At 46.4% G+C, this 22,455-nt stretch overlaps 1 protein-coding gene across 2 annotated transcripts in view; it reads left to right on the top strand.

Annotated features, from left to right (window-relative positions):
* The first annotated feature begins 243 nt into the window (after positions 1-243).
* Positions 244-22,455, top strand: part of RNF43 (ring finger protein 43) — a 51,932-nt gene continuing 29,720 nt past the window's right edge. For both annotated transcript variants that reach the window (XR_014558335.1, XM_083714474.1), the window contains exon 1: positions 244-3,068. Coding sequence is in view for 1 of the 2 variants with exons in the window: in XM_083714474.1 (XP_083570600.1) it covers positions 2,832-3,068 (237 nt within the window). In the remaining variant the exon portion in view is untranslated. The remainder of the gene's footprint in view (positions 3,069-22,455) is intronic.

Genomic DNA, 22,455 nt, shown 5'->3' with positions numbered 1-22,455 from the left:
GACCTCCCCTAGTATGTTGGTGGAAGCCTCCGCCAGTGTGGATGATCTGGAGTGGACATAAACAGGGTGTATTGTGGGCATAAAATTGTTACTCTGTATTGCTCCTCTTTATTTAAAGCAAGAATTTAGAAACCATCGTACATAACTTTCAACCTAGATAATGTCAGATAATTAACTAACAGAGTTCACAGAACTATAGTACTGTATCCATATTCAGCTTGCCACAGTTGTACAAAAGGTGAAGCTGGCTAAATGTTTGGATTTTGGCAGTTTTCCTTCTTTTATTTCAGATGATATAGTTTTTCTCTGTACCTAAACTGATTTTATTGAAAAAATAGATTTTGTCACAAGTTTCTGTACGTTGCAGGATACTTGACTTTCTAGTAACCTGAACACTGTAACCAGTATATCACATGTGAAGTTACAACTCCCACTTGCAAACTTACTCACCTCTTAGTGATGTCAGAGGAGAATAATACAGTAGTTGAATTCCAGGTCTCTGACATCAGCATGACCTGAAATCTTCTTTGCAGTGGCTACGGCGGGGTGGGGTGGGGTGGCAGCAGTGGTGGAAACATCTCCTGAATCAAAATTAACAAGAGCTGAAGAAAAACTGTGGGATACACAGTTCTCTCGGCTGTGAATTGCTTCTTGCTCCTGTGTGGAAGTGACTTACAGATACTAGCCTCTGTGCTATTTAAAGCGCTACAGTGAAGCTGGTTAGTCTACATTGGCAAATGAAGGAGCCCTAACAAATTTTTTGGACTGAACTCATTTGACTTTTAATTTCCATCTCTGCTCTTGTTGCGTGCAGTTCTTTGGAAGGGAGAAGTGAGCAAATCTGGCTTGCATAGAACAGATGATTCGGTTGTCAGAAGCGAAGTGAAGGCTGTACTTGAATGCAGTTTAGCCGTGGATCAGGAGAGGGAGTCTAGGAGCTCTGAAAACCAGATTTAGGGGGTGGGGTCGTTGCCTTTGGCTGCTCCACCCTCACTTTGTGTCAGCAGGTAGAAAGTGCTTGCAGTCCCAGGGGAGGGAGGCAGAGAGCAGAGAGTACAAGCTACGAGCCACAGGTTTTTTTTGGAAGGGTTTTTGCCTCCCAGGAGCTGATCCAGTGGTGCTGTTCTGGAAAGGAAGCTCTCCCACGACCTCTGCAGAGCTGCCCAAGTCCACTCTACCCCACGGGTCCCTGCTACTCCTTTGAAGAACAAGATCACATTCTCCCTTAAAGCAACCTTCCGAAGTTTGCCGCTGGATTTCTGCTGTTTGAAGCAACTTCTTTCCTGCTCCCTGCTCAGACTTGCTTACTGTATCTGCTGAAAGAAGGGGAGGTTGTTCTGCTCAAACTCAAAAGGAGTTTTCAGAAGTGCTCCTGGATTCCTAGCAATATTTTTTTAGGTTGCTTTGGAAGCTAGATTGTCGCCACGCCTGGCCCACGAGTCTTCAGCCTGGAGTCAATTTTTCCTTCTGATTCAGACTGGAATTTCACATTTACCTGTATAGAATGTCTCTGCAAGTCTCCTCACTCCCCCCTCACTCCCTGAAATCTGTAAGTAAGATTCAGCACACATTTTGATTGATTACTGAAATATTTTTTTGTCCAGGATTTGTAGTGAACCTTCCAGCTGTTACTTAAATCCATGGATTCTCGGAGGCAAACAACATACCAGGTTTGCATGCCACTTAAAAAAAATATTTTCCCTCCTTTACTTGACTGAACAAACATTTTCACAGATAAATGTCTATGACTTTGTGCAGTCATGAAGATTTCCGGTGGATATTTTTTTTCTAATGTTTAGGATGCCTTCTTTCATGTTTTCAGTAATGAACATCTAAAAGCGGATATATTAATTTCGAGATTCGTATAGGAATGGAATGGAATAAAACGCACAGGTGTTTCTCTCTGTAGTTGTTTTTCCTGTTTGGGGCCTTTTTAAATTTCCGAGATCTGAAAAACATCTGAGCAATGTCTTGTTCCTTTCATGAATTTAGGGAGTTGCAGATTATACCATCTGGATTAAAAATGACAAACGGGTGGAAAATTCCAACCTAGAAGATTGATTTTAATACCCACAACCAGGTGACTGAGGTCTTGGCACCAGAGGCAGGTGGAGAGAAATAGATGAAGACATAGCTGATGACAGTGATCTTAATTTAACATGAAAAAAACTGGTTGACTGTTCTGACTTCTAAATGGAGCCCCTTTCCAGTCACCATTGCCTGTTCATGTGTGGCATGAAAAGGAGAGAGAGACAAGAATAGTTAATGTTCTTGGAGAGGAGTAGATGGGAAAAGTAACTCACTGGTCAGAAGTCAACAAGGGCTGCTAAGGCCATCTGATATCAGGAGATTGGCCCTGTTTGCCATCCTAGGATATAAGAGCCTAAAAGGATTTGGGAAGCAGAGATTGTCTTTCCATGGGGAACTGCCTCTCTCCAACCACCAGTTCTGACACCCTTCCCAGAAGAACCCAAGAGCTCTTTGTACCCTACGCTCCCCGAGCCCCCTTGGTTCTGCTTACAACGTCTGAGTTCATCTGGAGAAGGAGGAGGAGGAGGACCTGACCTGATCCTTGTAATCTTGTGGAGCTTGAGGCCTTCATACACGTGGCACGGAGAAACCCTCCTAGCACGGGGGAAACAAGAAGAACCCGGAGGTAGGGACGGCAGGTAACCCTGCTCTGTTTTTTCCTCTGACCCATTGACTGCCGCTGCCACACGGAGGGCTTCTAATCCTCAACAATTTTTGCCTGTTGTTGGAACCTGCTGACGGGGTGAGGACACATTCCTGAGCAGTATGTGTGGCCGGAGCGCACTGCTGCACCTGGGAGCATGAGTGTTGGCCCCCAGCTACAGCTGGCAGTCCTCTGGCCTTGGCTGCTAATGGCTACGCTGCAGATACGCCTGGGCTACTCAGGACTGGCTCTGGTGGCGGCCATGGAAGCCGAGCGCTCTTTGGCCCAGAAGGCAATCATCCGGGTGATCCCTCTGAAGCTGGAGCCCCTCACACTGGAAGGAGTCTTCGCAAGTGTGGCTGAGGTCACCCCAGCTGAAGGGAAACTGCTGCAGGTAAGAGGACCTTTATTCTGCTTCCCCCCAGCCCCTCTCCCTGCCCCACATCTGTCCAGTGGTTGGTCTGTTGACTACAGGGGTCTTCCATTCCACCAAGAAACTAAAGCCTCAGAGTTTTCTTTCTTGTGGAGGTGCCCACCTGTCTGGTTTTCAGTTTTGTTTTTTTCAGAGTGATAGATGTGCTTTGAATTACTCCTCTTTCGGCTGCTAGGCAAGCATAAGGTTAGGGACATGTGGCTTCCATGCAAAAGTGTGAATTCTCTTTGTGAATGAAATGTGAAGGCACCAAATACCCGAGGCTCTCTCTCTCTCTCTCTCTTGGATGCATCATTTTGGTCTTCCTCCATTGCATCCAGAAACCTTTCCTTCCATTTGGTTTCTTTTGGTGACAAGGTGCTTTCCCAAATAGTCACCTCCAGTGATCTGCTCCCTTCTCCTGTCCCAAAGAGCTGTGTTCTGAAGTGATGGCCATGTACCTTCTGACCATGAGTTTCTACTATGACTCAGAAACCTCAGTCATGGGTCCTCTTGTTTTGGTCATGAGAGGGAGAGATGCACGAAGGGGCTTCTTGCAAATGGGAAAACCCAACGCCCCTCGTTGTGCAGCCCAGTCTATTGTGATGGAGCACAGCTGCTGCTCTGCGTTCGTGTGCCATCTTGCCTCGCAACCTGTGACTCACCTCGCAGGGTCCTCACATGACTTGAGTTCATTGTTCTCAAGGCAAGTAGTACAAAGCCCAGCCGATGCCCTGTAGTTTACAAAATCCAGTTCAGAACCCTTAATGAGTTGGAAGCTGCCGACAGTGGTTGAATTTAACTGGGCTGAAACCAAAATTGTAAATGAGTTGGAGCAGTTGCATTGGATTGAACTGGTTTGAGGGGGCTACTTGGGAGACAGAGAAGAAACAAAAAGTGGCAGATTTATTGGGTGGTTTATGAATGCCCATGTGAACAGAAGAAGATAAGAAGAGCCTGCTGGATCAGGACAACGGCCCATCTGGTCCAGCATCCTGTTGTTACAGTGGCTGACCAGATGCCTGTGGGAAATGCACAAACATAAGAGCACTCCTATGGCTCAATGGATCAAATTGTTGAGGTCCAGGAGTTGAGGGATTAAGAATGCAACTGCCCACTAACATGTGAGAGAACATGAGTCTTCTCTTGGGTTCCTGTGTCTTGTCTTGGTGGCGTTGGTAGAGCATCCATCTTGCATGTGGAAGGTCCTTGCTTCTTATATTCCTAGCATCTCCATCTCAAAGGATCTGACGTGAGTAGAGCTAAGAGCCCTGTCTGTGACTCAGAGAACCTCTGCCAGTCAAAGTAGAAAATGTTAAGCGAGTTGGACCAATTTTTCAATGTAGCACCAGGCAGCTTCATATGATTAAAGGAACATGTACTTGTTTGGGGCAGGCCTATTTAAATGTGGAAGAGCCTTGCTTCATTGCTGACATCACTTATTAAAGGATCTCAGGTAACAGGCTGGGAAAGACCTCTCTCTGCATGAGATCCTGGCTGCCAGTCAGAGTAAGTGATACTGGCTGCAAGGAGCAGCAGCACAAGGCAGCTTCGTACATTGCATTGGATTTATTTACTTTTCGGCAATGTTCACTAGATGTCTGATGCTGACATCAGTCAATCACAGCTTAGATGCTAGTAGTGATAAAGTTGGCTCTGGATACTTGTTCAGAGAGTTTTGGGCAAATGATTACCTTCTGGAGATGCAGAATCTTATCTCGCAGAGCGGAATTAGATGGTTCTGGAATAGAACATCTCTGATAATTGCAAACGAGAATAAAGCTGCCTCCTGCACGCTTCCAGAGCAAAAGAATGTCCCGTCACCTTGATCTGACTATCTCAATCTTTTTTAGAATTCTAGAACTGCAGAATTGGAAGGGACACCACAGGGTCAGTTAGTCCAACCCCCTACAATGCAGGAATTACAGCTAAAGAATCCATGCAAGAGTAATATTAATATTACTCATAGTTCTTGTATCCCGCCTTATTTTGTCCAAGGCTCTCGGAGAAACCTATATGGCATACACAGTAATTTAGCTTATTTTATCTTCAGAACAACCCTACGATATACATTATTACTGAGAGATAATAAATCGCCCAAGGTCCCCTATTACATATTTATTTATTTTCATGCCACCGATATGCTTGGAAGTCCAAAAGGACCAGTCCCTGCCTGATGAAGGAACATAGAGGAATTTGACAACAGGGGAAGTGGAGGCAGGGAAAGAATGTGCAATTATTCCACTAATTTCTTAGATTTATTTCCTGCAACTTTCTCCAGCATGTATGCATATTTAGGCTTGGTGACAGACTAAGTTACAGTATAGCATGGTTGTGCGGAAGACTTCTTAGAAAAGTTGGGTATTAAGGGGGAATTTGAAGGAAGTGAGAGATGGTAGCATCCATGCATTGTGGGGGAGCAGGTCCAAGCAAAGGAGAAAAGATGGGGTCATATGAGAGAGCTGTGGGTCCCATCCATCATGTGGCTGATTCAAGGCCCATATTTATTTATTTATTTATCTATTTATTTATTTATTTAGTCTGTGGCACCAAGTACATCATACCGGCTTTCAAACATCTTGTCATGAGCTGAAAGGCCCCTGCTGGGACCCGGTGCTAGAGAGAGCATGATTCTGCAACTGTTATTTGTGCCTTTCATAACTAACAGGTTAGGGTTGCTGCTATGTGTTCTGTGTAGAACTGCCTTTAAAAATGGCAGTGGCTCACATAATGATGGTCAATAGCCACAATTGCACTCTGTGTGTTCGGTATGAACTGTTTATTGTTGTTGATGCTGCAGGCAAATTTAATAAAAACTTTTTTTTTTAAGAATAAACTGCCAGAATGTTATCTGAGCCTATCATATGGAGCCTACAATTTAGAGGGCTGGCTTTAGCCTTTGGAGCTGCCAGACCCAAAGTGGGCTATATTGCCCCTTCCGGAGGGGGCAGTGTGATTCCCTAGGGGACTTGAATTAACTAAACTACATAGTGTTAACGGGATTTTGAATAAGCATGCATTGAATTGTTGCCATTTCATGTTTTACTGTGTTTATTCTCTTCCTTAGTGTGTCATGCAAACTGCTATTCTGAATAATTCTTTTTATATGCCTCATCCACACTATATATCGATTTCATACCACTTTAACAGTCATGGTTTTCCCCAAGGAATCCTGGGAACTGTGGTTTGTTATGGGTGCTAGAAAATGTGAAGTGACTCCCACCTTTCTCCCAGGACTATAATTCCCAGAGTTCCCTGGGAAGAGGGATTGACTGTTAAACCAGTTTGGCATGGATGTGCCCTATAGTGTGTGGTAAGGGGCATTCCGAATGATTGTATGGAACCAAGGGGATGGTGGCCCCCCCAAAAATTGGGAACCACGGATTTAGAAATCTACTCTGAGTGGGACTAACATTAGATACAACCCATAAGCTTTTCCATTGTTGGCACTGATATTATGCAACACTCTCCAAGGGACACCAGTCTCCATCACCTTCTGGCTGGCAATAAAATTCCAGTTATTCATTGAGGACAGGGAGGCATTGAGATAGGGCAGGCTGATTGTGAGTAGCTTCCTTTTGACCCATCTGTTGGCTGCTGCTATTCGTTATTCCTGCTGTGTTGATTTGACCTCCTGCCCGTTATAAATTGCTTTATAATCTTTTTATTGTGGTAGTCCACCCCAGGAGGTCTTTCATTTGGAAAGTGTTTGAAGTCAATAAACAACAAGGAACTTGGGAGCCCACAGTGATACCTGGAGGCCAATTGCCGCAAATAACCTCTAGGTCAAAAGCTCAAAATCTGGCAGCTACACATCTGGTAAGGCCACCTCTGAATCCATTGTCCAAGCAAGGCAAGGACTCAGTGGTGACTGTTTTTTTTTAGGGTAGTGGCACCTCTCAGCACCTCTCTTCTGCATGTGTCCAGGACTTCAAACAGGCTGATACCTTCTGTGCATCCTTAGAATCCAACAGGGCCATTGCTGGCTGCACCACATGTACCAGCAATCTTCAAAATTTACTTTTGAGTGGACGTACCCATGTTCCCTTGAGATAAAGTGGGTACTGAAATGACAATAATAAAACCAATTTTTAAAGAAAGAAAATAACTATATGCTAACATATCAACTAATCAAAAAGGAAGTCACAAAAACACACATACAAAATGTTTCTTAGCTTTAACAAAAGGTGAGGAAAGAGGCATAATTCCTCTGATCTACAGGAATGTCCTTGTTCCACAGTATCAGGGCCACAGCTGCTAAGGATGTGCTTCTAATTCTCAAACTGCACAGGTAGATGGTAGTTGAAACAAGGCCTGTTTTGATGAATAACAATGGCAGGAGGGTTGATGCAAGGAGATGCAGTCTTTAAGATGGGGGGTCTCAGCCAGTGCTGGTAAAAAAACCCCAAAACCAAAACCCCAGTCCCTTGAATTGTGCACAGAAGTGCACGTTGCCAAGGCTGCTAAGGACAGACTGAGCACACTTCCTTTTCCTGAGCTTCTTGTGCTACCTGAAGCACTTCCAACATCTTCAAGGGCAGTCCAATAGCAAGCACATTGCAGCAGTCCATCCTGAAGACTTACACATTATGTTGCACAGATCTGTTTCAAGGGACAAGCACTTGATCTTCTGAGGGATTCTTTCAACACTGGGGGTGGGAGGGGAAGCTGCCATTCAGGCATCCTGTCTGAATGGCAAAAGATGCACAAATCCAGGGCAGAACCTGCCAGGTTGAGCTTCTGCAACATCTGCTCAAAGACAGAACAGTTTTAGAAAATCAAAAGTCGGTTTAGGTTAAGGGGATGGATGCCCACGCAGCTTGAGGACAGGAGAGGCCTTTAGGTCGTTCTGAGTTGGAATTGAAGGTGTGGGCAACATGGAGTAATGCCCTGACTCTCATATTCAGGAGGGTCAAGTAGCGGAAATCAAGGATAGTGTAAATGCAAAAGGCTGATATGAGATGAAGCAGACAAAGAGCCAAAAGAGGTCCCTCTCAGGAGGGAGGGAGAAAACCCTGCTCCGCACATAGATCTGCCACTCTAAGCCCCAATCCAGTGCCAGAGGGTCTGTGTGGAGAGACTGAGGTGTGTAGCGCTGTAAACCTGGGGTTTGCCTGGTCAGGTGAGGGAGCGGGGTGGGGGGTGGACTTGCTTGTCATCCTCCACTGGCCATGCTCTGTGTGCTGTGAGCAGGAAGGAGCATGACGCTGGGAGGTGGTCAAAGGAAACAAGCAGGAGGCGAGGGCGTCAGAAGGGGGCTCAGTTTCAAGCCAGAGTTCTCAAAGTGAGTTTGGTAGTGCTCAAACCCCCGCCCTGCCCAATAATTGCATTTTAATCTGGGTTGGTGATGGTCCCATGTAACACTAGATCAGACAAGTGGGGGGGGGGGGAGGCTATGTCATGCCTAAACCCCGATTGTGGCCATGATTCAGAAGAGAACCCAATCCCATCCCATCCCCCCTTTTAATTTCACAAATGCCAGCCCCATTGTCCTAAATAGTTTTGGATTAAGAGTGCTTAACCAGATAGGAAGCTTCCAAGACTGGAGGCTCACTTCCTCCTTACATTAATGCAACCTGAGAGCGAATTAGAAACCTACAAAGGTTTAAACTCAAATCACTCCCAGCTTGGCTTTTGCATGCATATATTCACATATATTTTACATATATAGATTGCATACTCTGAAGGGCCTCAATGCTACAGTAACCTCAGGGCAAAAAACAACTTTCTGCCATAGTCTTAACCTAGTGTTTTCATTTTAACCCCTTTGAACTGTCCCATTTTCTCTCAGTACCGCATTTTATTTCAGTACCCCATCTCTGTTGACCCCCTTGCATGCTGTAACATTTGCATTCTCCATCTTCCGATAGTCTCTTTTTTCTTCAGTCAGGTTTTCTTGTTGTCTTTCTTTTTCTTAATCCCCATCTCTTTCTCCTCCCTGCCTTCACATCTTTCCCCTCCTCCTTGCACAGCTCTGCAGCAGAAGCACACAAGCCTTTCACACTCCCAGCAAGTCACTCTGTAGGAAGGCTAGGGTGTCTTGTATGGCAGGTTTGTTGGTTGCATTTGGCTGAAAATATTCACCGTAGTTCCACTTCACTTCTAAATCCAGGAACAGGAAAGCAGCATTTTTCCATTTTGGCTGCAAAAAGTAGGTGCCTTACGTGGTGCAGACCTTGCTTAATTAAGTGATATTATTCTAGAGGATTTGTTCTGGACTAACCACTGCTTTTTCTTTTATTTTTTTCAATGGGAAAGGGAGTGAAACTTCATCCGGATCAACATTCCTTTGCAATATCTATAGCTGTGAAGGAAGTGGCCTGTTCACTGCGCTCTTGAATTTAGCAAGAAATTTAAGTGCGTAGTGAACACCCAGCTTCCTTCATGGCTATAGATATACCACCTGCTTGCTTTCAAGAAAATAACACAAGCAAGACAGGGGGACACCTGATCGAAATGTGCAAAATTCAGGTGGTGCAGCCCCTGCATGGGGACTGCATTACCACAAGTTTCACATTTGGAACTTTCCCCTCTCTTTGCTGCCGTAATATACATTTCAGTCTTTCAGTTGTGCTCCATCTTGAAACATGTAGATATGATGAGCTGCCAGCATGTACCTGTATTTCTACCACCACAGAGGAATGATCGGTGACTTGTGAGGCATGTTCACAGTTCACACACAACAACCCCAAGACCTGTCCAGCACCCTGTTTGTGAGCTAACGGTGTGCCCTAGGACTGCTCACATCCCCATAATTCTTTGCAGCGTATAAGGGCTCAAACGCAAAGCTCATTGGCAGCTGAAAACATTTTGACAGTTTTTCCTGAAGGCAGGAGGACTGATCTCTAACACCAGGGTAATAAGCAGGGCTGCTATATGTTCTCCTGGTTGGCACTGGCATGGAGAGAGAAAAGTGTAGGATGTAGAATGGGGTACGTAAACTTGCTTTCATTGTGTTAAAGGTACTAGTCCTCATGGGTGCAAAACTCCATATTTGGGAGGATGATATTTAGCATTGGGGAGCACTGGATGCAGTGACCAGATTCGGGGGTGGGTGTGACACAATTGTCTTAGTACAGGAAATCTCACTGAATTTGGGAGTGAGGAGGCAAGTAGGAGACACCATACATTTTTTGCTTTTTAAACGTTCATCGGCATTCATTTTCTGCATAGTCCATATCCATTGTGCTAAACATCCAGTTCCTTTGATGATCCGTGTGTGTCGTGAGTTGACATTCCTGCTACCTGATAAGATCACCCCTAGTTTCTTAACTCATGAAAAGATTGGTTAACCACAGCCCCATGACTGGTTTAGCATGAAAAGCTACCCTTCAGAGGCTCCTAGCTGTAGGAGGAGAGCAGCAGTGAACATGGTACGTTTGGGTGAACTCAAGTCTCTGGGTACCTGGCAGCTTCTTGCTCCAGAACTGATGAATGAACTTCCCCAGAGGCTGAGTACAGGTGTTAAACAGCACCAGGGACAAGATCTTATCTTGCGGTGGTAAAATAATTCCTAGGGGCACAGCAGCAGTTGCCCAACACTGCCTTTGAGGACCGAACCCCTCAGGTAGGAACAGAAGGGAGTGCTCAGCAGTTTCCCAATATCCTTTGAGATTGTTCAGGATGAGTTGATGGTCAGCATTGATCGCTATAAAGAGAGGCCAGGAGAATAATCAGATTAACATTCCCCTCCAGACACAGGTCGTTGCCACGTTTATCTTTTTATTTATTTCATAAAATTTATACACTGCATGACTGTAGAAAACAGCCTCAAAGTGGTTTATAGAGAGAATAAAACAGTAAAATTATCAGTAAAAGCAACTCTTTAATACATTCAAAAGATAAAATAAGCAAGAAACTAGAAACAGATCAAAACATATATACACATTCTACGTATCTGGGGAGACTTGCCTAAACAAAAATGTTCTTAGCAAGAGCCAAAAAGACTACAGTGAAGGCGCCTGTCTGATATCAAGAGGCAGGGAGTTCCTGAGTATAGGTGCTGCCACACTAACACATCAATTTCTTATAAATGCGGAATGGGTATGATGTGGCACCTGCAGCATTGCTTGTTTCGCCTCAGAAAACGGGATCCCTTCTTTCAAAGAAGACTTTAAACTGGTTCACCTCCACACACTTAGCTGCCTTGCCTTCAAATGGTTACATGAGCCAGTTGAGAGTTCCCTACAGGAACTGGAATGAATATACTTGGGGCTGAAGATCCTGCCCAGCCTCCCGACTCATCCCAGTGAAGCCAAGAGCAGAGGCCTCAAAATTGGTGTCTGGCCAATCCTGAACCATGACTGATGCCTGGAGTTGGAGGCAGTGATGCATCTGAAAACCAGTTGCTGGAAACCAAAGGAGGTGGGAGAGCTCTTGCATTCAAATCTTGCTTGTGGGTTTCTCATTGGAGTATCTGGTTGGCTAATGTGAGAACAGGATGCTGAACTAGATGGGCCACTGGCCTGATCCAGGAGGCCCTTTTCCTGTGTTCTCATATTAGCATGGCCATATGATGCTCTAGAACAGAAGGGAGCACAGCCATGCCAGCTGAGGGGAGTTGTAGTCCAACACATCTGGAAGCCTGCAGACACCAGGCTACAATTACCATTGTAAGCTGATGGCACTGCGAAGTTGACCACTGCTACTTATGAAATCTCCTATGCCTGATATTGAAATACATCCCAGTTGCCCCGAACATGACACAGGCCATAAACTTTCAAATGGGTATCTTTGGCTTCCCTCGTCCACATTTCCTTACTGCTGATTTGTATAATTATTAACAAATCAGTGGGCTTTGGGGCACAAAGTGCAATTGGCCTATGGGGAAAGTGCTTTGAAATGATGCCGCCGTGAGGCCAGACCCTCCATTCTCCAGCACACACACACAATATACTTATAACGATTGTATACCATTAACAGTCATGTATACCATTTCCACCAAAGAATCCTGGGAACTGTAGTTTTTTGAGGGCTGGGAATTGTTGGACGCTCCTTCACAGAGCTACAATTCCCAGAGTTCCATGGGGAGACGGATTGACTGCTAGACCAGATTAAGTCTGCGGTGTGGATCTTCCCTGATATGAATGTATTTGGCATGGGTGCAGCAATCGCTGGCAAACATCCTTTAGCTTACATAATAACTATGGATGCAAGGCATTGTGGCGGCTGATAGGCCACTTAAAAGCATACGGAAAAGCAGGTGAGATGTCCCCACCCTCCCAAGTTAAAGGTGTGCAATTGCAGAACGTTTCCCTTGAGCTTATTTCTTATTCTATTTATTGCATTTATACCCCATCTTTTTCTCTAAGGAGCTTGAGGTGGTGTACATTTGCTCCCCTCCACATTAAATCCCCACAACAACCCTGTGAGGTAGGCTAGGCTGAGAGGCAGTGACAGGCCCCCGAGGTCACCCAGTGAGTTTTTGTAGCCGAGTGGAGATGGGAACCCTGATGTCCTAGGGCCTACTATGCCACACTGACACTGAGTTATGGGAACAAAGCACTTTCTTGGTCTCTTGAGAGAGATGCAAAGCACCGTGGGAAGCTCCTGTTCATTTTACTGGGGAGGCCTTTCCACCAGATTGTCCCCAAAGTGACTGGGTTAGAGAACAGCAGAGGAAAGGGAAATGTGGCTTTCTTATGCTTGCATTCTGCCCCGCACCCTCCCACTCCATAAAAACCAGGTGTACACACACACACTGTACACTATGAGCTCTTATCTTAGTTTTTCCAACAGTACTACAAGAGTAAACATGGAGCTCTGTTTCCACCTCTTGCTTCCCTTCGCTCTTCAAAGCTGCAAAAGACTCAGCCTTGGATCTCAACTGTGCCTGAGCACAGCCTCTAGGCTGTTGTTGTTATCATCCTCATCATTAACATAAGAAGCGTCCGCTGGATCAGGCCAGTGGCCCATCTAGTCCAGCATCCTGTTCTCACAGTGGCTGACCCCAGATGCCTCTTCCTAGGAAAGCTGCAAGCAGGACCAGAGCCCAAGAGCACTCTCCCCTCCTGTGGTTTCTAGCCATCCATAGCTCTCTCCTCCATGAATTTGTCTAATCCTCTTTAAAAGCCATCCCAAGTCGGTGGCCATCACTGCATCCTATGGAAGCGAGTTCCACAGTTTAACTATGCACTGTGTTGATACGTAATAGTTGCTGCTGCTGTTATATTTATTTATAACACACCTTTTTCCCATGGCGGCTTACAAAACAACCCAGATAAAATGCAAAAAGCTAAAAAGCACATAAAAGATAATCACTTAGTTCTAACTCAAGTAGAATTAAAAAAGCAAATATATTAAACTGCAAATAATTAAAATAGCCCAGCCCTAATTAAAAGCCCTTTCCTTAAAAAAACACACACACACAACCAGTCAGTTCCCAAAGGCCTATCGGAACAAAACTGTCTTCACCTGCCAGTAGAAGGACAGCAGGGAGGGACACAGTCTGGTTTCTCTAGGGAGAGAGTGCCAGAATCTGGGAGCAGCCACTGAGAAGGCCCTCTCCTGCAACTCCATCAAGTGTGCCTGGGGGCAGGCGTCCCTCAACTCACAAAAAAGCAGCCTTTTGTGTTATTATTTTATTCTTATATCCCAAGGAGCTCAAGGGGGGCACATGTGCCTTGTCCCCTTCCTGTTTTATTCTCACAACAACCTGGTGAGGTAGGTTAGGCTGAGAGGCAGTGACTGCCCCAAGGCCACCCAGTGAGCTATATGGCTAAGTGGGGGTTTGAACCCAGATCTCCTAGCCCAACACTCTAACTGGCACACTGGCTCTTGATGTGAGGATCGAACCTTAGGTGGCATCAAGGTCTTTTTATTTGTGCACCCCATCAAAAGAGTCTTGATAACAACTGTATAACAACCATATCTGCTGCACACTAGGGTTGCCATATTTCAAGCTTTTTTTGGCGAAGTTTTTGAGCTTTTTTGTTTTTGGCAAAATCGCAAAAAAATAATAATGCTGTTTTTGAGCTATTTCTATGAAAAATTGGCAAAAACGACATGGGCTCCCATACATCTGGATTTCCCCGGATATTTGTTTTGGCCAATTTCTGCCCAGATATTGCTGACAACTGCAGTATTTTGGATATGTCCAGGAAATTCCAGACATAGGCAACCCTACGCACACCCCTAGCCTGGTGCTTTCTGTGCGTTTTAGACTACAGCTCCAAATTCTAGGAATGATAGGAGCTGTAGTCCAAGATATCTGGAGGGCACTATCTTGGGGAAGACTGGCAAATGGAAATGTGGCAAGAGTTGTTGTTTTGCTGAGTTTTGTGCTTCATGTGCAGATAGCCATTTATAAAATTACTCATGGCATGGAGAAATTTGATGGAGAACACTAGAACACCACTGGTAGACATCCAATGAAGCTGAATGTTGGAAGATTCGGGGCAGATGAAAAAGGAAGACTTTTTCATGCAGCTCATAGTTAAACTATGGAACTCCCTCCCCCTGGAGGCACTGATGTTCACCAACTTGGATGGCTTTAAAAGAAGATTAGGCAAATTCATGGAAGAGAGGGCTATCGAAGGCTACTAGCCATGATGGCTTAGCTCTGCCTCCACAGTTTGAGGCAGCAGTGTAGAGTTGGAAGGGACCATGAGGGTCATCTATAGCTCAGCCCCCTGCAATGCAGGAAAGCTTTGCCCAATGTGTTGCTCAAACCCATGACTCTGAGATTAAGAGTCTCCTACTCGATACCAACTGGGCTATGCCTGCTCTGAAGTTCTTAAGGTAGCAGATGCAAAGGAGTCTCAAGCTACAGATTTCAGAGATTAAAAAATGGAAACGTTGAGAATTCCTAATGCTTGCTTGCTACTTTGGAAGCAAAGGCAGGTGAGCAGGAACTCCCAGATCGGCAGAGAAATCCAGGAAGATTTATAGAAGCATCCCTTGGTGCAGAACATGAGAGCGAGTTTTAAAAGGATGGTGCCGCCGCCGCTGTTACGAAAACATGAACAGGCACGCACAAATATTCCTCGCATTTTTCTTCTCTCTCTAACAATTATTTCTTTTTCTTTTTTTAAAAAAGGCACAGGGTCTCCAAATTAGATTCCATCTTCTTTGAAGTTCCCAGAGATGCCTCCTTGCTAGGAACATGCTTGAGGTTGGAAGGTCAGCAAGGAGGGGACCGCGGTAACTGCTTAAGAGAGCTGGGGAGGGCAGGTCAAGAGTGTTTTCTGCATCTTGGGCTGCGACCCTAAACACTCACGGGTTGGGAGAGAGAACCTTGTAGAGTTCAGCGAGACTCACTTGCATGTTAAGACGCACAGGGTCCTCCTGGGTACGGGATTATAAACACAGAGAACACAGCTGGATCAAGCCAATGGCCTCTCTGGCCCAGCATCTGGTTCTCACAGTGGCTGACCAGATGCCTCTTTTGGGAAACCCTCAAGGAAGAGCACCAGAGCCCTCTCCCCTCCAGCAACTGGTGTTCGGAAGCATTACTGCCTCTGACTATGGAGACAGACCAGAGCCAGGATGGCTAGTAGCCATTGACAGCATTACCCTCCATGAATTGGTCCAATCCTCCTTTTCAGCCATCCCAGTTGGTGTCCGTCACTGTCTCCTGTGGGAGCGAGTGCCATAGTTTTAACTACGCACTGTGTAAAGAGGAATTTCCTTTTATCCATCCAGAATCTCCCAATGTGCAATTTTATTGGATGCCCCTGATGTTTAGCCACTGGTGCGTGATGAATTTTTTCATAGGGGAACATATACGGCCACAGGCGCAAGCTTGCGAGGGCAATCGGAGGGGGTGATGTCATATGTGTGAGCATTGCCCTCCCTTCCTAAGCTGGGCAGAAGCTTCCCAGGCTTTGGGAAGGGGACTAGCCTGCCCCCCCCCCAGTCCACTGACCACACACTGCTGCAGTCTAGCACTATGAGAGAGGGAGAAAAACTTTCTTGCTGCATCACCTAGTCCTGGGCATATCTAATCACCCTCATGAGCACGAAGCATAAGAGCACAAGAAGAGCTTTGCTGGATCAGGCCAGTGGCCCATCTAGTCCAGCATCCTGTTCTCACAGGGGCCAACTGGATGTCCCACTGGAAAATCTGTATGCAGGACTCAAGCACCAGAGCCTTCTCTCCAGCAACTGGTATTCAGAAGCATCACTGTCTCCAGCTGCGGAGGCAGAGCACAGCCACAGATGGAAGGGACCTTACGGGGTGCCCTAGTCCAGCACACATCTCAGTGCAGGATCCACAATATACTGATAAGCTGCAACCTCCTTGGCAGGTGGCGGTCCGTCCTCTGCTTTAATGCCTCCAAGGAAGCAGAGCCCACCTCCCTAGTTAGTCCTGCTGTTGGACAGGTTTCAATGTTAAGAAATGCCTCCAGATGTTTAGCTGCCATCTTCCTCTATGCAATTCCCCCCCCCCCATGCTCCCAGCCATGAGGCAACAGAGAGCAAGCCTGATCCATCTTCTATTTGACCAAAATCCATCAGATACTTAAAGGTCCTTATTATCCCATCATAGCCATACCTTCTCCAGGTCTTTTGGTTTCCAGACTCCATGCCTTCCTGGACACCCTCAACTAGGTGTGCTCCAGTTTAGCAGTGTCAGGTGCTGCCCTAGGCTGAGTTAGACCATTGGTCCAGTGTTGTCTGCACTGACTGGCAGCAATGGCTGTGCAGGGTTTCAGGCTGGGGGCATTCCCTGCCCTCCCTGGAGATAACTAGTCAATTAAGCTTTCATAGAATCATTGAGTTGGAGGTGGCCCGGGGTCAACCCCCTAGTCCAACCCCCTGCAATGCAGGAATATGCAGCCGTCCCATATGGGAATCAAACCTGCAGTCTTGGCATTATCAGCACTACGCTCTAACCAACTGAGCTATGCCAGAGATTGAACTTGGAAACCTTGTGCATGCAGAAGAGATGCTCTCCCGGTATAGCCCTTCCTCTAAAACCAGCCCAAGGCTCCAGTCCTCATTGTTATGAATAAAGCTCTGGTTTAAATAGGAGTCTAGGAAGCTGATCTATATGGAACCAGACCATTGTGGTCCATTCTGCCAGGAATTGAACCTGGATGTAAAAACAGATGTTCTGTCACTAAGATACAGCCTTGTCCCTGTGCATAAAGCAAGAGTCGTGGTTTGGAAGAAAGGGCTGGTTTAAGCAGGAATATGGGAAGCTGCCTAATACCAAGTCAGGGCGTTGGTTGATTGAACCCAGTATTGTCTACACAGACTGGCAGCAGCTCTCCAGGATTTCAGACAGGGAGGGAATCTCAGCCCTAGCAGGCGATGCTGTTGGAGACCTTCTGGATGCAAAGCAGGTGTTCCTCCACCTTCCCCAACAGTCTGCCAACTTCCTTAAAGAGCCGGGCGCCATACTTCAGATGCATTCTGAGCAGGTCACCCTCCTTTGCAGAAAATAGACTGCATCCAAGAGCAGTGGGTGGGATCTGTGCTGTGCCTGCACAGCTGGAAATCAGAGGCTTGGACCGGAGCAAATCCTCTGCCAAGGAAGGTTGCAGCATTTGGTAATGTGGAAGGGAGGAAGACACAGGTGTACTGTATAAAATAGTGCCCAGTGTGAAGGAAACTTGGGAGATTTTTCTCCCTTGTAATGCTAGAACTTTGGGTCATTTGCAGAAATTGCCCTGCAGTAGGTTCAGGGCAGATCAGAGAAAAGACTCCTTCACACAGTGTGTGACTGAATTAAGGAACTGGCTACCACAAGATGATGAGGGGCTGGGATTACTGCATTGCAGGGGGTTGGGCTAGATGACCCTCGGAGCCCCTTCCAACTCCACAATTCTATGATGCTTTTAAAAGGGGATGGCAGATTCATGGAGAAGAAGGAGACAATGCCTCCTGGGAAGTGCAAGGGTGCTGGATTTGATGGAGGGCATAACAAATTAAAGAACGGAAGTCCAAGAACTGGGCTTCACATCGATTTCACAGGTGGCTGGCAACTCTGATTTTGTTGTGGCTTATTGTAAGAAGGGACTCATCTACTAGAACCCGTTTAATCCCGTGTGTGTAGTTTGCTGGGAACGTAAAAACGAGCACAAGAGCCTTCTGAACCAAGACAATGACCCATCTAGTTCAGCATCCTCTTTTCACATTAGCCACCGAGATGCCTCTTCTGGGAAACCCCGCAAGCAGGATCCAGGCACAAGAGCCCTCTTGCCTCCTGAGGTTTCCAGCAACTGGCATTCAGAAGCATCACTGCCTCCTACTATGGAGGTAGAACATAGCCGCCATGAAGGGGAGAGGAGCTCTTACAGTCAATTCCTCCTTGCAGGTTCCCCACTGGGACATCTTGTCGGCCACTGTGCAAAGATGTTGGGCTTGATGGGTCACCAGCCTGATCCAGCAGGCTCTTCTTCTGTTCTTAAGAAGGGACTTGTTTCGATTAATGTCTGCAGGAGGCTTTGTGGGTATTTAAGTTATAATTGGAAAAATCTTAATAATTATTCATAAAGGAAACAGCTTATAAGAAGTAAATAAGGAGGCCAGATACAGGATAAAGAACATCTTTTATTTGGTTGTTTGTATTGTTGTATGTTATGTTTATTGTATTTCTGTATTGGGGGGGTGGGGGGGTTTATGTTATGTTGTAAATAAAATTTCCAATAAAAATTATTTTAAAAAAAGAAAGAAAAAAAGAAGGGACATGCGAGGTCTTGGATCTGTCCCAGGGCTCATACTCCAAATGTGTAAAGCAAAGGTGCAAACAACCAATAATTTGAGCACGTGCAGAGTGCCTCTCCCTCTGATGCTGAATTGGCACATGTGGGATTAAGGGCAACAGGGTGTGATTGGCAGGGTGTGGCGGTGATGACGGCTACTGGCTTAGACACCTTTGAAACGGGGATTAGACAAATGCATCGAGGAGGAGGAGGAAGAGGAGAGGTCCATCGCCAGGTAATTAGGTTGCGTAGAGCTTCCATGTTCAGGAGCAGTCTAGCTCCAAATATATCACACAAGGCAAGGCGGGTGCCTTCATGCCTCAGAGAGCCCTCTGGTTGGCCACTGATGCAGCTGGCCTCTGTGGGCCACCATCCGATCTTCCTTGTGGTTTTTTCCGATCCCTGGAAAGCAAGTGAAACATCTCTGCCCCCCACCCCAGGTTCCCCCTGGGTGTGTGCTGGGCCCTTCCTTCCTTCATCAGGGCTGGGGGAAGAGAGAGAGAGAGAGAGAGAGAGAGAGAGAGAGAGAGACATTCCAATCCCTTCCTTTGCCTATAAAACCATTTCTTTTGTCGGTGGGAAATTTTTGCAGGGTGTGATCACCCAGGCAAAATAAAGAGCTCCTTTGAAGTGCGGGCAAGTTACTTAGTGAGCGCCTGGGGGTGAGAATCAGATTCCTCCCTCTCTGGAGCAGGGCAGGCCTGTCTGTACAAGCTGGAAGGCGAAGAGCAGCGAGCGAATGGCCCACAGCGAAAGAAGAGAGAGAGAGAGAGAGAGAGAGAGAGAGAGAGAGAGAGAGAGCGCTAGCAGGGTTTTCAGTGTGTGTGAGAGAGCACATCAACGCACCTGCCCCCGGACTCCTTTAAAAGACCCTTCCCTGTCTGGAATCATAGAGCTGCAGAATTGGACAGGACCCAAAGGGTCATCGCCCTGTCTCAGCCAGCCTCTCCGCTAGCTGCTGTTGTCCAGGCTTACAATTTGTGGTGAATCGCTGTAGGAGCTTTGTCAAAAGGGTGTCTCAAGAGGCAACCCAAGAAGAGCCACAAGCAGAGCTTACAAGTGGGGGGAATGAAGGCTGCCACCTTCCCTTACTCCATGTGATATTCAGAGCTAGACTGCCCCTGCACATGGAGGTTCTGCCGGAGCATAATAATCTGATGATAAGCTCTTCCCCTCTATGCATTTGTCTAGTCTCAGGTTGCTGGAGAAGCCCTCTGCTGTGTCAGAGCACCATCAGAAGAGTCCTGTGCAGCTGGATCAGGGCAAAGGGGGGGGGCATGTAGTCCAGCGACCAATCAGGTGCCCCATTGGGAAACCCACAAGCAGGACCCGAGTGTAGTAGTGCTCTTCCCAGTGAGTGGTTTGATTCAGAAGCTCAGTACATGGGTATTGTTGCTAGAAGCTAGCCATGGATTTGCTTTATTATCTGCCATGAAATTGTCTAATTGGCTTTTAAAGCCGTCCAAACTGGTGGCCTTCGTGTGGGAGCAAATGATACCATGGTTTCAACTATGTGCTGTGCAGAGAAGCACTTTTCTTTTGTCTGTCCTGAATCATCTTCTTCTTCTTCTTCTTCTTCTTCTTCTTCTTCTTCTTCTTCTTCTTCTTCTTCTGACTTTTTAGTTTGGAGAAAAGGCGAGGAAGAGGCCACATGGTAGAAATGTATAAAATTATGTGTGGTGTGCAGACAGGAGCTAGAGGACAGCTTTTTCTCCCTCTCTCACAACACTAGAACTTGTGGATACACAATGAAGTCCTGAATGTTGGAAGATCAGGTCAAATTTAAAAGAGGACTTTTTCACGTAGCGCAGAGTTAAACTGTGGAACTCCCTCCCACAGGAGGCAGTGATGGCCACCAACTTGGATGGCTTTAAAAAGGGTTTGGGCAGATTCATGGATAAGGCTGTCCTTGGTGACTGTCTTCTCTGCCTCCACGGTTGGTGGAAGTCATGCCACTGAATACCAATTGCTGGAAATAGGAGGGAAGCGTGCTCTTGCGTTCGAATCCTGATTTCTAGTTTACTTATTTCGTAAAACGTATATACTGCTTGAGTGGTTGGCCACTGGGAGAACAGCATGCTGGACTAGATGGACCATGGGCCTGATCCAGAAGTCCCTTCATAGAATCATAGTCGGAAGGGACCATGAGGATCATCTAGTCCAACCCCCTGCAATGCAGGATTATACAGTTGTCCCATACAGGAATCGAACCTGCAACCTTGGCGTTATCAGAATCACACTCTAACCAACTGAGCTATTTGACTCCTTACGCTTTTGTGCTTTTGCTGATGTTTATTAATTTTATTGGTCACTTTTCTTGCTACCGCAACTCAACGCATTCAAAATAACACATGCATATATTAAAACCAGCATTAAAAAGAAAAAGCAGTCTAAAACACACACACACACACACACACACACAAATTCAAACCCATGTAAACACATCATGGATACTTTAAAGCCCAAAGGCCTGATGAAAAAGGAATGTTTTCACCTGGGGCCTAAAGATATGGAGCAATGGTGCCCAGCAAACCTCTCTGGGCAGATCATTCCACAAGTGGGGAGCCACCACCGAAAAGGCCCTGTTCTTTTGGAAACCCCCCCTCCATTGAGTTCTGGAATTTTGAGGGGGTGGGGAAATCTCCCTAATTTGATAATTTACAATGACCCATTTTGTATGCCTCCCTTACTTGCCTTTTATCTAAACTAAAAAACAAAACTCCACATGTCGTGACTATTCCTTGGAGGAAAGTTGCTTCAGTCCCATAGAAGTATAGAATTGTTGAGCTGAAAGGAACCCCAAGCGTCATCTGGTCCAGCCCCCCACAATGCAGTTCCATTTACCGGGCGCTCAACTAGGTTTCCAGTGCTGGGTTTTTAACCCACGTTTACATGGGCTTATCCCAAATTCAGGTTTATCCTGTCCTTTCTTATAAGGATACACCTGTTTGATGCTGATCTTTCTCAAGCCCAGCTGGATCCGCCCCAAAGGGGCCCATCCAGTCCAGCAATCCTGTTCTCCCCTTGGCCAATCAGATGCCTCAATGGGAAACTCACAAGTAGGACCTGAGTGCAATAGCAACTCTCCTCCATGCAGTTTCCAGCAACTGGTATTCAGAAGCATCGCTGCCTCCGACCCATCTAGGTCGGTGGCCATCCCTGTCTCCTGCGGAAGTGAGTTCCAGAGTTTTAACTACAGTGGTACCTCGGGTTACATACGCTTCAGGTTACAGATGCTTCAGGTTACAGACTCCACTAACCCAGAAATAGTACCCCGGGTTAAGAACTTTGCTTCAGGATGAGAACAGAAATCGTGCTCCGGCGGCGCAGCAGCAGTGGGATGCCCCATTAGCTAAAGTGGTACCTCAGGTTAAGAACAGTTTCAGGTTAAGAACAGACCTCCGGAACAAATTAAGTTGTTAACCCGAGGTACCACTGTACTTGGTTACCACTCTTCCAGTGATTCCAACTAAACAATAGGAAGAACTTTCTGATGGCAAGAGCTGTTTGACAGCGGGACAGGCTCCCTTGGAAAATGGCGGACTCTCCTTCACTGGGAGCCTTTAAGCAGAGGTTAATCTGTCAGGGATCCTGTAGCTGTGATCCCTGCATTGCAGGGGGTTGGGCTAGAGGACCTTTGGGGGTCCCTCCCAACTCCATGATTTGACGAGGTCCCCAGTGGCAACTGGGCGCTCTTTTCCCCCTCCTGCCTAGGTGCC

This window comes from Podarcis gaigeae (assembly GCF_964106915.1).
Source record: "Podarcis gaigeae genome assembly, chromosome: 15".
NCBI lineage: Eukaryota > Metazoa > Chordata > Lepidosauria > Squamata > Lacertidae > Podarcis > Podarcis gaigeae.
Note: the sequence above shows the minus strand (reverse complement) of the source record. Positions and strands in the feature narration are given on the sequence as shown.